Source organism: Scyliorhinus canicula, chromosome 3, assembly GCF_902713615.1.
Source record: "Scyliorhinus canicula chromosome 3, sScyCan1.1, whole genome shotgun sequence".
Classification (NCBI taxonomy): Eukaryota; Metazoa; Chordata; class Chondrichthyes; order Carcharhiniformes; family Scyliorhinidae; genus Scyliorhinus; species Scyliorhinus canicula.
Genome location: NC_052148.1, coordinates 153,905,677 through 153,922,288, shown reverse-complemented (window position 1 = coordinate 153,922,288; position 16,612 = coordinate 153,905,677). Strand labels below are relative to the sequence as shown.

Sequence of the window (16,612 nt, the reverse complement as noted above, 5' to 3'; positions counted from 1 at the left end):
CCCCAAACAACATCCAAATTTAAAAACCAGTTTATAGTTACTACACAATACAGAGATAATACTCAATCTGGGAAATGTCCTTTCCTGGTCCAGCAAAGACATTTAATCCTGGCATGGCTCAAAGAATTTGAGGCTTGTTACATACAAACTTTACCTCTTGGCTGCTAGCTGAAAAACTTTGGCCTTCAAGCTAGAAACTGGCTTGTCTGCTTTCTGAGACTGCTAGATGTTAATTGCCTCCCTGGCTTCTCAGGATCTGGTCAATTATACCTTTGTTCCTCTTTGATTATGCCTTCTGTGTATTAGGCCAATCTGCCCCTATCAACTTCCTTGACACAACATTAAGATATATGCACCTTGTGTTATCTAGAAGATGCTTCTCATAAAATAGTCACACCAGATTATTATCTAAACGACCTTCTAATCTCATAATTGGTAGAGGCGCATCACAATGGGGCATTTTAAATACTATCTACTGCTGTCCCAAGGCAGATTTCTACCTGTTGCTGGACATCTCACATCCTATTATGTTTTGTTTACTGCTGTTGCTAGGCAAATTCATGACACAAGGCACTTTTCACATCTTTGACCACAATAATCATCTTGCGACAAACTTTCACCAGTACACAAAGCAAACAGGCTACAAAAGTTATCACAGTCAAATACTTGAAAGGAATGCACCTCAATGATTTGATTTTTACTGACAGACTCTGCCTACAATGACATTTACAGGTATAAAGAATGCAGCGCCATGAATTAGGACCTAACTGCAGCACAGCAGAACATGATTCTGAATGACACCAGGTGGTTTTCAGGAGGACATTAGTGGACTGTGTCATCCCTGTTCATGAGGGTCACAAACCCTTTTCAAATCAGTAAACTGTCTTCAGCTGCTGTGTTATTAGGAAATAAAGGCAAGAGCTCCCGTTTAATTTAGACAATTTTTATGACAAAGTCTAGAACATTCATCATATGTACATGGGCGTGCATGTTGACCACGGTGCATTCCTTTGGGGTGATTTGCATCCAGAGGCAGTGCCAATATAAAAATTTACTCGCTTGTGTCATCAAGACATGATACTTAAAAAAACTAATTAATTGTGCCCAAGGTTTATTAAACATAATTGGTACCAAATCCCGAATAGAAAAATTGCATTTGAAGTTATACATTTTAATGTATGGCCAATGCACCAATAGTTCTTTACTTCAAGTTTCTCACGGTAGTTCCACACTCAGGAATGGAACTGTAACCAGAAATGCATTTTCTGCGGCTGCTGAAGCTGCTGTGTCTTTGAAACATTTTGACTGAAATTTTCACAGGCACTTCACGTTGAAAGATTTGAAAAACCACCAAGGATACATCACAAATGATCATTTGTGCCAGACATCCTTGAGGACTGCCTATCAGCCATCAAAGTTACAGCAACAGATCAGCAGGGAGCCCCTGGGAAATTCTAGGCCTCTGCATCTTACTATCAGTAATATATCTATATTTATTGTCTGTTTTTGTTTCAGTTTAAGTGGACACGGCATGCAAATTTCCGTATGGTCATTATTAGGTTTAATTGAAATCTTAGTTATGGCACTGATTGTGCTACCCTGCCCCACTCATTGGTTGGAATTGAATACTTCCAACCTACCCCCCCCCCAAACCCCCCCCTACCCCCCCCCCCCCAAACCCCCCCCTATCCCCCCCCCCCCCCCAAACCCCCCCCCCCCCCCCCCCCCACACACACACATTTCGGAGGTAGGCTGTGAGGAAGTGGGGGCCTTTAATCAGATGAGAAAGTGTTGGATGGAGACTCCAACGCCTTTCTGACAGCCCCCTCAAGTTTTCAACAGAGATTGAGATGGGCGGGGTCCATGACATTTGGATAATGCACCTGGTAAACCTTGGTGGGTATATCTGTGGCTTGTTGGAGACGTATGCTGCACAAAGAGAACCGCCGGAGGTATGGGCCACCCATGGGAGGCCTGCCCCATCCTCACCTAGCCCTCCGCAACTCGGCCCAGGAGCCCACTTAACCTACCTACGCTCTGTCTCCAGTGACAATCCTACAGCCTGAGTCTACTGCAATTCTGACAGTGGACAACGTTCCCAGTGGCACTGCTCTTGCTGGAGAGAGCTGCTGGGCTCTGATTGATCAGCAGCTCTCAGAATTAGGATCTCCACCCTGAATATGACAAAGGTTCCAGGCGCTCACCAGCTAAATACTTGACTGGCACTGGATCTGCATTGTGTGTGGTGGTGGGAGGGGGATGACAAATTCCACCTACTGGATCACACAGATCAGAAAATTCAGTTCCTGGTCAATGCTGATTTTTTTTGGCCTCAGATGGGGGGTGGGGGGGGGGATTACTACTATTAGCCTCAGTATGCTGGGGAAACAAAAATTGCTTTTGGATCATACATTTGATTGCTATCCAGTGGCTCTTGCTGGAATGTACACATGGACACCAGACAAGGACGAGATCGGGCTTACCTATCACTGAATAGCTGCCAGAACTCGTTGTTTTGGCTCATTTATCAGTAATAGCCATAAGTTACTGAAAATGTGCTAGCATCTGTTGAGAAAATGGGGGACAATTACATTTTTATTTGGCTCTAACTATACCTACCCCATTATGTGAAAGGCTAATTGTTGCACCAGTGAGGGAATAACTCAGTAAATTTTTGATAAATTTAGGAATTTTTAAATTAATGTTGTTTTAGCATGACTGTGACAAAACAGAAATCATGTGAAGCCTGTATTTGACAGATTGTACATTTTCCAGGACCTGTTGCTAATGGTCAGTCACCTAATTGCACCTTGAAAAAAAGCAGCTGAGATGATATTGCTGATAAATCTATGAAGGAGGAAATGGAAAGTGTTTTCATTTAATCCTAATTGTGGGACAGGTATTTTAAAAATCTACATTCAGTGACTCTTCATTGTGGTGCTGCTGACTGCAGTGATGCAGTCTGAAGAGTGAGATGAGCTGCAGCACGGAGTATAACAAGTTACTTGTCAGTTGGCTGCTGGCGTATGATGATTGAGAAAGGTACTGTTTATAGTCTGTCACATTGTGAATTCCATTTCACCATCCACATGTACTGACAATTTTATCTGCTGTCTTTCATCATTGTCCAGACTTGACAGGATTTTAACAAGATGAAATGATGGTCGGGTTAAAAGTATAACATTGATTTCTAGTGTCACGTTTACGTTGCTAGTGATGGCAATGGGAAACTGGCAGTGTAAATGGGCATGTAAAAAGTGCTGGTATTTCCCAGTACTAACACTGCTCATGGCAACAGCAAAAAACCCAGAAAACATTACATTGCTACTGGAGGTGGGTTTCTTTTTTTGGCAACTGGTGGTTGCAGTCGGTAACATACTCAGGTTCACTGCAAAAGGCATCAAAACAGTTTGGCGATTTGGGCAAACCTTCCCCAGCCATTGGCCAGCTTACCAAAAACAGTTGCATAAAGCAGCATTAGCAGCTGCACATGCACATAACAATTGTGTATAGTCTGTATGATATAAACCACCACAAATGTTTAGTTTATTCCTGTAGGAATATGTTACATGGAATCCAGTAACTTGTGGGGTGTGGCTATAAAAATATAGGTACCAGTTCCACTAGCTGCGCAGTGAGCATGCTGTACTCTTGCATTTTTAAAGACAGTAGCTTTACTTTGTCCTTGCATTCCCTCCGCTCACTAAATGAGTGAGAGATTTCCTGGAAGTGTAGGTTGCAGCAGCTAGGTGACCTCTTTATAATTCAGGCAAGTCGTCCAAACAGCTAGTTCTCATGGGAAGGAAGGGCTATGGAAGTGCCAGTTACTTAAATGTTGCATTTCTGCCAAGATTAAACATATACCTCATTTGAGCATATTGTCAGTGTCGTAGTAATCAATAAGGACATATTTAGGTGTATACAAGCTGATTGGAGGAATACAATGAGGAACCATTGTCATAAAACGAAAGTAAAGACAATTTGGGAGTTACTGTGGAGAAAAATCCTTATCAAATTTAATTTATGCTTTATTGGGTTGGCCATGCTAAATTGCCCTCTAGTATCCAAAGATGTGCAGGTTAGGTGCATTGGCCATGATCAATGCACGGGGTTATGGGGATAGGGCGGGAAAGTGGGCCTAGATAGAGTACTCATTCGGAGGGTCGGTGGAGACTTGTGGGGTGAATGGCCCGCTTCTGCACTGTAGGGATTCTGTGGATTGGAAATGTGAGTGTTGTGCGAAGATTATTTCAGTCCAGCACCTGTTCTAAATTGGAACCTTTTCTTGAACAGATTTTTGAGCATTGGCAAGTACCACCGTTGCCACTGTACTATTTTGTGCATCACGTTCTGGCCTATTACTGCCCGCTTTAGTTGCTTTTGCAATTTGTCACAAAAAACTTAGCTGGTTAAAGGTATTTATGAAAACAATCCATAGTGGTGGAGATTGATGCTTGCACCATTCAGAGTCCTGGGACATGCCTTGGAGGAAAATAGTAATTAAATTTATGGGCAGGTTAACATCTACTGAAGATTTATTGTGACAGAGTTCAAAGAACAGTGAAGCTGTGTTAGTAACCAATACAGTCCCACTGATAACATGATAGGAGCGTTGTGAGAGTTTCTCCTCACAGAGGGTTAAACTGACAAAACCACAATAAGATTCACTTAAGTCTAGAATTTCAGAGATTGCTTTCCTATTGCATCCACTCTAGATAGATATTAAGCAGTCAAAAGTAAAACTCTGCACATTTCCATCACTTCTCTTAAATTGCAGCTTTTGCTCCTCACTGTTACACTATCCAATAATCTAAACCCTCTGATGTAGCTCATTGTTTATGGTATCTTCTCTAGCTTATATAACTTTCTGGTAACATGCACTTTTTATTGTGGGCGGGATTCTCCGGCCGCGCCCGCCTTACGACCGAAACTTCCTGCCCGAGGTCAATGGACCTTTACCTGGTCTGCAACCTGCCCACCGCAAGAATCCGGCCCTGTGTTTTAAAATAGGTGTCCGAGAGGCTCCAATGTACTAAAAATTGTTACACTAAAAAAAATGGGAAAACTAACAGTAATTTAGTTCAATGTCAATTTAAAAGGACTGGGATTGAGGGCAGATCCTTAGTACTAGGACTCCTGAAATAAAAGGGACGGCAGCAATGTCGATACAAAATATGCTAAGATTGGCTGCCTGACTCATCTTCAGGCAGCCAAGAGCACCGGAACTGCGAGGGACAACCACTGTTCACACAGCAAACTGACTTTGAAAAACAAAATCCAAGAGTAAGGTCACAGGAAACTGATAGGTTGGTGAGTAACTAATATTAGGGACTGTGTCTAAACAGATTTAAAAAAGTAATTCAGTTGGGAAAATTATTACTTCCATATTTGTTCTAGTCTAAGGCATAAATTTTTACTTTTGAGTCATGACTGAGGAAGGTGTGACATGTGCAAGAGGGATAGTCTGCAACTGAACCACATTGGGACCAACATCCTTGCAGGTAGGATTGCTAGTGTTGTTGGAAGGAGTTTAAACTTAATCTGACAGGGAGAGGGGACACAGAGTATTAGTAAAATAGAAAAACATCATGCTATAGTAAAGGAAGCAAGTCAGAGTGAGTTCAGCTATGTTGAATGTCAAGAGAGTAGGATGAGGCTGGCTGGTCTTTACTTTAATGCACTGAATAATAGATTACTGGTAATGTATTATAGGCCCTAAAGAGTCACTGGGGGCAGATATGTAGACAATTTACTGAAGTGTGCAGGAATAATAATGGGATAATTTTACTGGGGGATTTCAATTTCCCCAACATAAATTGGGATTGTCAGAGTGTAAAGGGTATAGAAGGGACAGATTTCTTGAAATGAATTCAGGGGAGTTTTTTGTATCAATATGAAGAAGGACCAACGAGATGAAGCAGTGCTCGATCTGATTCTGGGAAACAAAACTGGTGATAGTGACCGCAGCACGGTACGGTTCGAGTTTTATTATGGACAAGGGCAAAAATGACCTACAAAAGACAGTTTTGGATTTTACTAAAGTAAGGCAGGAACTGGCCAAAGTTGACTGGGAACAGATGCTTGCGGGAAAATCTTCAGTGGAGCACTCGAGGACAGGCCTAACATGTCCCCTGTCGATGGCTTGTGTTATACATCCAGAAGAATTGGAAAAGAGGGAGTTGGTTGAATTATAGTCCCTAGAAGCCGGTATCCAGAATGGTGGGAAAAACAGGCGCTATTAATGCATTTGATGAAGACTGTGGACATGGAATTCATAAGGAAAGATTACAATTATATCTCGTAGCGAATCAAACACCAGAGGACCTAAAGGTCGTATTTTTTCGCAGTTTGGCAGGGTGTAAAACTTCTATGTGAGTAATGAAGATTTTAGAAAGACATTTCTTACCTAGACCGCTGTTAAGTGCAGCAAGGTTTTACTTCCACCGCCATAGTCAAGAAGAAGGTGAAAGCATGTTACAATTCATAGTGACTTTAAGAAAGTTAGCAAAATATTGCAAGTTGAGTGAAATCCTTGATGATACCTTTCGTGATAGGTTGGTTTGTGGGATCTGCAGTGAAGCTGTTCAGAGGAAGCTGTTTACTGTAAGTGATTTAACTCTCAAGGGTGCTGTGGGAGTTGCCAAGTCTAGGGAGCTAGCAACAACAGAAGCTCCACAAATAGGGGCTGGAGTGAAGATCCACAAAATCGATACCACAAGAAACAAGTCTGCAAGTGTACAACCATGGCACCGATGTACACAGGTTGGTCACTAAGCAGGGGAATGCGGAGTGGAGAAAATAAATGCAAGCCCCATGGCAAAAAGGGCCATATTGCCAAGGCATGTTGGGCTCAGAAAACCTCTCCAACACCAAGAATGTGTAAGTAAAAAAACAGACGAGTCGTGTCTATAAATTAGGAGACAAAGTTCAAGACCACTGAGAGGATGACGTACCTGAGCAGCTTCAGCAGCTGAAACTAGGGCCGCGATTCTCCACAACCACAATGGGTGGGAGAATAGTGGGGGGTCCGCTCCCGCACCTCCTGCTATTCTCCCACCCCCCCCCCCAAAATGGCGTGTCCGGTTTTCCGACACGCCGCTTGGAGAAACGCGGGCCGCCGTGATTCTCCGACCCATATGGATCAAGCGCCTGCCGTTCCCGACCTGTTCACAACGGCGGCAACCACACCTGGTCGCTGCCGTCGTGAACATGGCGCGCCAGGTAAGTATGGGGCCTAGGGGGGGGCGGATTGGGGATCGAGCATCACGACCGTGCTCGGAAGGGGACTGGCCCGCGATCGGTGCCCACCGATCGTCTGGCCGGCGTCTAAATGGGACACACTCTTTTCCCTCCATCGCCCCGCAAGATCAAGCCGCCACGTCTTGCGGGGCGGCTGAGGGGAAAGACGGCAACCGCGCATGCGTGGGTTTGAGCTGTCCAACCCGCGCATGCGCGACTGACGTCATTAGGCTCCGCCCCGGCGTCATTCTTGGCGCGCCGGGTCTTGAAGCCAGGGACAAGGCCCAGCCGCCGAGTTTCCCGGTACGGCCCGCCTATCCCCCCGGGTAGGGGAGAATAGGGGGCCGGGAGACGCTTCCGACGCCATTGTGAACCTCTCCAGGTTTCACGACGGCGTCGGGCCTTGCGGAGAATTCCGCCTTAGGTGTCTTGTCAGCATGGGGCGGTTAACAATGTTTCTGAGCATTTCCAAAACTTGGCAGGTATGAAACTAAAACAGATGTGGATGCGAGATAATTTATTACCAAAAGTTGCAGCATCTGCCTTTAAAACCATCAGTGTGATCCTAATGCCGTACACAAAAGAGGTCATACCATTAAAAGGATGCATTATGGTGAAAGTAGACTCTTCATGTTCTCCGTGGAAATTTTCCTGCTTTATTTGGTTGAACATGGCTGGCAAGGCTTAAACTCAACTGAGGAGCAGTGAATCAACTGGTGGATTGAAAGAGCAACCTGCAATAGCTTCTAAAAAAAAGTATGAGAAGATGTTTGAAGATACACTAGGCTCAATGACCAGAGTTGAAGTACAACTAAAGGTCAAGTCAAAGCGTACACCCAAACGTCCCAAAGCTAGAACAGTATCACATGCTATCAAGCCTCAAGTCGAAGAGGGACTAGAAAGGCTAGTCCAAACACAATCATTGAACCACTTGCTCAAGTGTTTGAGCAACACCAATAATTCCTATACTGAAACGTGATGGCCCAGTGAGAATATTTGGAGATTTTAAAGCAACTATTAACACGGTATTCTGCGTAGATCCCTATCCGCAGTCATTGTTTGAAGACTGGTTTGCTGGACTCTCTGAGGACAGAGATTCAGTAAAATTGATCTTTCACAGTCGTATTTATAAATGAATGTGACTGCAAAATCACAGCTGCTACTCACCATCATGACGCACAAAGGCCTGTTTTGTTACAGATTACTTTCTTTTGGAATACCATCTGTTCCTGCTCTTTTTCAGAGGTCCATGGTTCAGATTCAGAGTGGGCTAAGTGGGGTGCAATGTTATTTAGGTGACATTCTCATTATGGTTCAAAATTTACAGGAACAGTTGAAGAACTTAGAAGCTACATTAAAATGTCGAAAACGCCGTAATTGCCAAGATAATAAGGTAATGTGTGGCTTTTTCAAGACATCCATGAATTACCTGGGCCACACCATCAATAAGGATGGCTTACACAAGGAGCTGAAGAAGCTGACAGCAATCTTAGAAATACCACTTCCTCAAAATATGAGAAACTTAGGTCGTTTTTAGGATTGATCAATTATTTTGGTAAATTTGTGCTGAACCCTCCGTGGTGTTTGGCATCCATGGGAGGGTGGGGGGGAGGGGGGGTGGCAACCATACGTGGCACCACCATGCCAACTCCTGCATCATGTGTACCATTCCCGGGGCAACTCCTGTTCCTGCCCACCGATCACCCTTAACCCCCACAGACTTCCAGGGTCTCTGGCTGTGCGGCTGAAGGCTATTACTGATAGGGAATTGGCAATCATGGTTAAATGTGAGCACATCACACAACCCAAGTACATTCCTTTGGGTGGACAGGCCATGTAGCATTTGGGAGCTATTGCCTAGCATCCCAACCACACCTTGATGTCTGGACACTGTGCTTGAACACTGCGGGAGGCAACACCACACACGCAACAGCCAACCAGAAAACCCAGCGGATGGGTCACAGTTCCGGGACATGTCCACGGCCAGTGGGTGGGCGAGTGCCATGAGAAGGAGGGGGCGGTGTCTGGAGAGATGGGCCAAGGGTTTGGAGGTTGGCACACATTGCTGAAGAAAGTGACAGAGGAATTATACTGGCTGTGTTTATTGTGTTTTACAATTCCCACAGCTCCTTCACCCCCTACCTACTGCCCAACCACTCCCCTGATGTACTCAGTGATCCTCGATGTGCTTTGCCTTCCTAGCTCTAACACTACGTCTAGGTGTGTCCCCAGGATGCACATCTGAGGTGGAGGCAGCCAGCTGCTCACCAACACAAAAGAATTGTGTTGGCAGTTCAGAATGGAATTTTATTATGGAGAATCTGATTGATCATTCCTCTGTGCTTGCATAATAAAATCCTTGACCAATTGCATGAAGGACATACTGGTGTGGTAAGTTATTTTTAGTGGCCAGGACTGGATGCTCAAATTGTTGAGAAAGTAGGGTAATGTCAGTCCTGTGAAAAACTAAGAATCACTCCACCATGGCAACAATTGCATCCATGAGAATGGCCGACACAGCCATGGCAGAGAATACACAGACTACGCTGGCGCAGTGGGGGGGGGGGGGGGGGGGGGGTCACATGTAGCTAGTGATTATGGATGCACACTCTAAATGGCCGGAAGTCATGATTATGAAATCTACAACACTATAACAGGCCATTGAGAAGCTGGACAAAATATTGTCAAGATTTGGTGCACCAGAGCAGGTCGTAAGTGAAAACGGCTCTCAGTTCACTTCAAAGGAGTTCAGGGACTACCTGAAAGGAAATGGTATACAGCACATCAAATCAGCTCCATAACCATCCTGCAACAAAAACATTGGCTGAACTCTTCATTCATCATTGAAACATTCCATTAAGGCATCGAAGGAAGAGTGAACAAATTCTTAATGTCATACCAGAACACTGCACATGCAACAACACAGAGTTCACCAGCAATGCCGCTGTTCAAAAGGAAACTGAGAACACCCTGTGATCTTCTGATACCGCCTGATACTTCAGATATTTTCAAATAACAACAAGCACAGATTGCGAGGAGAGAACAGAACTCAAAAAAGTGAGTATTCAATCAAGAGCGAGTGCTAGCCAGATGCTACATCAGTAATGACAAATGGATGCCTGCTGTGATCCTGGCAAAAACAATATCATACACCATGCAGACAGATGATGAAAGAGTTTGGAGACATCATACTGACCAGCTACTAGCTTCATGAAGTGAAATCGCTGGAATTTCTCACAAGTATTTTCCATGGACAATTTAGACAGCAATACTTCAAAACAGAGACTAAAAGCAGAGACAAATTCAGATTATGTTTCTGAGGACTCCCCAATACCTATAGAGATGGATAATGGAGTAACATCCCGGGAAGGAAGGAAAAGAGGACACTTCCAAGGTCTTAGGTATGTATATATAAACACATATAATATGTCTTGTGTATGTACATATACATATATATATATATAGAGAGAGAGAGATAAAACATAATTGGGTCTGTTGAATGTAAGTTAGGTTCTTGTTGTGCTGAAGAAGAAAGGGGAAGGGATGTTATGCATCAGGGACGACATCCCTCCATACATTTTCTGTTTGCGAAAACTCAAAACTAAAGGAACGAGCAAGAAGATTATGCTGAACTTATTATACAAGACACTAGTTAGATCTCAGCTGGAATATTGTGTACAGTCCTGGGCATCACATTACAGGAAGGACACGAACAAATTGGAGAGAGTGCAGAAGAGGTTTACAAGAATGGTTCCAGGAATGAGAACTTTTAGTATTGAGACTAGATTGGAGAGGTCAGAACTGTTCCCCTTGGGGAGAAGAAGGCAAAGAGGAGATTTGATAGAAATCATGAGGGGGCTGGACAGAGTAGATAAGGAGAAACTGTTCCCACTTGTAAAAGGATCGAGAACAAGAGGGCACAGATTGAAGTGATTTGCAAAAGGAGCAAATGTGATGTGAGAAGAAACCTTTTCACACAACCAGTGGCTTGGGTCTGGAATGCACTGCCTGGAAATGTGGTGCGGTCAGGTTCAATTGAGGCATTCAGGAGGGCATTCAATAATGTTTGAATAGAAACAATGTGCAGGGATACGGGGAAAAAGCAGGAGAATGGCACAAAATCGTGATGCTCATTTGGAGAGTGGGTCTAGACACGATGGGCTGAATGGCCTCCTTCTGCACTCTGGCACTTCTGTGATTCTGTCATATACCCGTATATTCAGAAATGGTGTTCCTATTTGAATACTGTTTTAATGTTTCTAATGATTAACTGTTCCATTACATCTGCACATGATAATGAAGTGCAGAAAACCTAATGCATGTGTGTGTAGCATTCTAGGAGAGAAGGCCATGAATGACTGCAACAGTTGCATAGATTCTCCCTACAAATATATGTCAAAAAGTCAGATATTCACGCATTTGATTGAGGGGCTCATTTGAGTGTCAGATTTCAATCTTATTGGCCTCCTGCATTAGTCCTGAATTACAGTACTAATGGTCTACTCTGCATGATGTTACACAAGTGATAAACCCACAATTTTGTATTGAAGCTGAGGTGGACAGTACAGAGACTGTTAGAATGTTAGAACTCGGCTATCAGATTTTTTCATTTTCCTTGGTATTTACTTAACTTTGATTCACAAAGTCCTTTAAGCATCTCGGATATGAATTCCAACTTAAGCGCAGCATGCAAAGATGAAATGGTCCTTTTTCCTTTTGGAGCTTGGTTGGAAAATGTTCCAGCGTTTAATGTGAATATTGCTCGAGTAATTCAAAAGGAATGATATCTTGCTAACCGTCTAGGTATCTAATTGTTACATTAGATATTTTTTTAAGACTCAGACATTTTCCTTTTTTGAAGCCCATTTGATTAATGAATGGTGAAGATATTGACACGTTGTTGTTAACTTAATGAGGCAACAAAAAGAGAAAATGCTTCACGCACAATTAATCAGTGCCTGAAAGAAAGTTCTAACAGAGGGCTACATGAAAAAGTGAATTAATCCTCTTGATCTCAGCATTTTCCACACTTTGAGTTTGTATTTCAGATTTCCAGCCTTCATAGTTTTTCTTTTTTTCTAGTTTACTCTTATTGAAGTGAATTTCATTAAAGGAAAGGCAAACCTAGCACTAGCTAACTTTTTTCTTCTGGTATGAAGTAGCAATCATTTGCTTTACTCAATATAAGTGTAGCTTATTCTAACTTGTCTAAAACTGTCATGCACTAATTGTATTTTACACTTTTGTATCACACTGAATGAAAAGGTACATTGTTGCAGTAAACAATGAAACAACAGTTATGTTTACTGGCACCAAAATGGCATTCATTCAGGATATTAGATAATAACAGTAGTGTTTGCTTAATGAATAGAAAATTATATGCATGGAACAGAAGACACTTCATTTTATCATTTGACGTTCATTTGGCATACAGTAATCTAGCATTTTGAGAGTGAGCCAGGGATCAAATTCTCCTGGATTCCTGTCTGCTTGAATAAGAAAACAATAGACGGTGTCAGAATAACCAGAGAGAATTCCCTCTCGAAATACCCTTGGGTTAACGGTCAGGAGGTATTGTCTAAGAGGCCAATGCAATAGAAGATGCATTGCACAGTGGAATTCATGTTGAGTAGAGGTGGGATTGGGCTGCTGTCATTCTGCTAGGTCTGTCATTCAGGAGGGCAATGCGGAAAACCTGGGGCGCGATTCTCCCAGCCCCGCGCCGGGCCGGAGAATCACCGAAACCGCGCCACTCCGCCCCGCGCCAGCGCGCGATTCTCCGAGATGCGGAGAATCGGCGCCATTTGTGCTGGCGCGTTAGGCGCGGCGCCGGTCACGGACCGCCAATTCTTGGGCCGGTGGCCGGGCGGAAACGGCTGAGTCCCGCCGGCGCCGTTCACTCCTGGTCGCTGCTGGCGGGAACTCTGCGCGAAGGGTTGGGGGGCGGCCTCTGCGGCGGGGAAAAGCGCTCCTTCACCTGGGGGGGGCCTCCGATGGGGTCTGGCCCGCGGTCGGGGCCCGCCAATTTGCAGGCCGGCCTCTCTTCTCCCCCCCCCCCCCAGGCTACTTTGTTGCGTGGTTGGCCCCTGAACCCCCACACCATGTTGGGTCGGGGCTGGCGTGCTGAAGAAGTCCCCCGCGTATGCGCGGGTTGGCGCGGCACCCATTTGACGCCAGGAAGGGAGGTTGGAGCGGCGTGAACTGCTCCAACGCCGTGCAGGGGGCCAGAATCGGTAGCCCCCGTGCCCGTTTTGCGCTGTTGTGAAACGCGACAGCATTCACGACGGCGCGGACACTTAGTTCTTGAATTCCAACAGAACACTCCACTCTGTGATAGAGTCACACACTCAGCGCTCGTTGCCATTGAGGTATCAGAATTGGTTCTTTGGTAGTTCACATGACTGGAGAATTGTTAGCCTCTCACACCTTTTGAGAGCAAAATTTGCACTGCTGTTGAATTTTTGCCATCCTGTCGTACAGCCCATTGTGAAAAATTATATATTTAGGTGATTGTAAGTAAAACCCACAAATATACACACACTGTACCCACAAGTGTATTGTTGATCTCTTTTGACCAGACAATTGAAGATAGTCCACTCCAATTCATTTTGTATGCTTTATTCTATTGTTATAGACATGAGGACACAGTAAATTTAAATATTGTCACTTCTGTGACAGCGATCATTTAATTTCTACTTGAATTTGTTTCCCTTATCATCCTTTTCCTTGTTGAAATGGGCTGTGGTATGTTTCCCAAACCCTGGTTTATGAGATCCAATGTTAAAAATAACCCAACAGCAAACTCTTGATGGCAAAATAAAACTAGGGGCGATATTCTCCTTACCCTTCTGCTGGCGGGATTATCCGGTGCTATTGAATAGTTTTTCCATCTCAATTTTTTGTTTAAAGGTCAGCAGCTGCTGAGACAGCTCCACAGAGGGTGTTCCCCTGAGGGAGATCATTGAAAGCGTCAGCCCTCATGCTCCCTTTTCCCGGTGCCCACCCTACCAGAAGCATTCACCCTTTCACAATGCCAGCCAGCGTGAAATTGTGCACCAGGGCCAACTGCGACCGACCGGGAACCCGTTTTACAGCAACATACGGACCCGCCAAGTGTGCGTACCTAACGGGTGAAAACTTCAGGCCCATGTCTAGTATTTACCTTAATCACACCAAAGCCCTGAAGTTGCCGCACTCGATACTTCAGCAATCTTGCTAAGTGGGAATGCAGATTGGATTGTCAGCAACACAGGTTAATTTGCCTGATTTATGTCACTCCAAACATTCAGCCAATCTACTAGCTGGAAATTTGGAAACACCAATATTGCCTACCACATGAAACTTCACAGTGGACGTGTTAAAATGTTGAAGTCTAAGACTTTTCTTAAGCACTGCACCTGAGGTTCAATGTGTTAATGGCAGATGAACGAGGATGATCCCACGATTAATGCTGACATTCATTGAGTTAGCTGACCTCGGTCAGGGTAGCACCAAGTGTTCACTGCTCGATCTAAGCAGCCCTACGACAAGTAAGGAGGTCAAGTCAGCCAGGCACCCTGCTTCTGACTGCAATCTGCTGTTTGTTCTGTAGTTTGGTGAGTACAGGATCAGGTTCAACTGTAATTGCTCCCACTGTGATCTAGCCTGCCAACATTACATACCTATGCTCATACACAATGAAGGATTACCTGGGCAAAGCATTGAATGTCTACTAGCAGTGACTAGATACAGTATTTATAGTTCATCATTAAAATAAATAGGTGGAAGATTTCCCAATGCACGAAGCAAGTGAGTGAGCATACCGCACCCCCCACCCCCCCTCCAAAACCTCCACCCTGTGATGTAACCTTTGGGGATAGACCTCATGGGTTATCACATTGACATAATAAGATATTTATCAAGCACTTCTTTAAATAGTTCTGATTAAATGCATTATTCTTGCAGGAGCATTGGAAATAGAAATAAACTGCAGGATGCTTTAGAACTTAGAATTGTGTTTTGAAACAGAAAGGGTTAATCCTTTTACCTTGAGCTATCATAACAATGACTTGGTCTTATTTCATTTGAAGGTGTACGATTTATTGTCAGGACTTCTGAAGTCATATTGCATTTCACAGATTACTTAAAGTGCTTTGAAAATTGAATCAGAGCAAACAGCTCCCATCTCTTTGTGCACATTCATCACGCCAAAAGTGCACACGCAACCAGCCTTTTATATTTCACTTTGCTTATTGTAGGTGCTTCATTCTCCCAAAGAATTGGGGGTCACAAACATCCAAAATATTCAGACAGCTTTCTTTTTCATTTTGCTAAGTACACAAAGCTCAATACTGCGCTATCTCTGTCTCTTTTTGTTTTGACAGTGTGATCACCTTTTTGTGCATATTAATTTTATGCATTGCAATGTGACTCAGGAACTGTACGGATATTTGATAAAAATAAGCAAGGAGGCATGCAGGTGATGATGTGGTGTCAGGGAAATGGTGAAGAAGCATTGTACCCAATGAAGTCACTCCATGTATGCAATCTTTCTCATCTAACTAAACACCCGCTGTGTCCCATATTCATTCTGTTTCTGTTGTTAATTTATTACAGTGATCTGAGCGAAAACCATATTCACGCTATTCCAAGGAAGGCTTTCCGAGGAGCTGTTGACATTAAAAATTTGTGAGTATCTTTGTGACTTGGGACCTGTCTGACTCTGAATGTGATTGATTGTTCCACTGTCTTGATGTACTAGGTGTACCCGATAAAGGTTGAAAGCATGTATTTCAATACCCTTCATTGTTACACTGCCTGTACATGAATGAAGGGTTTTATACATGACGGGAACAGTCATGACCACCTGTTTGCAGCAGGACTGGCTCAGCAATCTAACTGGGCGCAGACTCCTATTTGGCTGCCCAGGCTTTCCATCACAGTGGGTGGGGTATAGATTCTGCCAACCCAATTGGAGTGCCGGCAGTTCTGAAACCTGAGCAGCCTCAACAGGAGGAGCTGGGCACCACTAAAATAGGTTGGAGATTGAGATTTTAGGTGTCTTTGGACAGGTATGTAAGGCTTACATTTTATAGTCCCACTCACCTTTTTTTAAAATTTAGATTACCCAATTATTTTTTCCAATTAAGGAGGAATTTAGCAGGGCCAATCCACTTACTCTGCTCATTTTTAGGTTGTGGGGGCGAAACCCACGCAGACATGGGGAGAATGTGCAAACTCCGCATGGACAGTGACCCAGAGCCGGGATCGAACCTGGGACCTCAGCACCTTGAGGCAGCTGTGCTAACCACTAGGCCACCGTGCTGCCCATTGGTCCCACTCACCTTGGGAATCATCATGGGAGGGATAGAAACCCTGACCATCCGGCAAAAGG

The 16,612-nt window shown here is 44.1% G+C and overlaps 1 protein-coding gene across 17 annotated transcripts in view; it reads left to right on the top strand.

Annotated features, from left to right (window-relative positions):
• The window catches only part of slit2 (slit homolog 2 (Drosophila)), a 537,548-nt gene that overhangs the window by 294,382 nt on the left and 226,554 nt on the right, over positions 1-16,612 (top strand). For all 17 annotated transcript variants that reach the window (XM_038791516.1, XM_038791512.1, XM_038791513.1 and 14 more), the window contains exon 5: positions 15,835-15,906. In XM_038791516.1, coding sequence (XP_038647444.1) covers positions 15,835-15,906 — 72 coding nt within the window. The remainder of the gene's footprint in view (positions 1-15,834; positions 15,907-16,612) is intronic.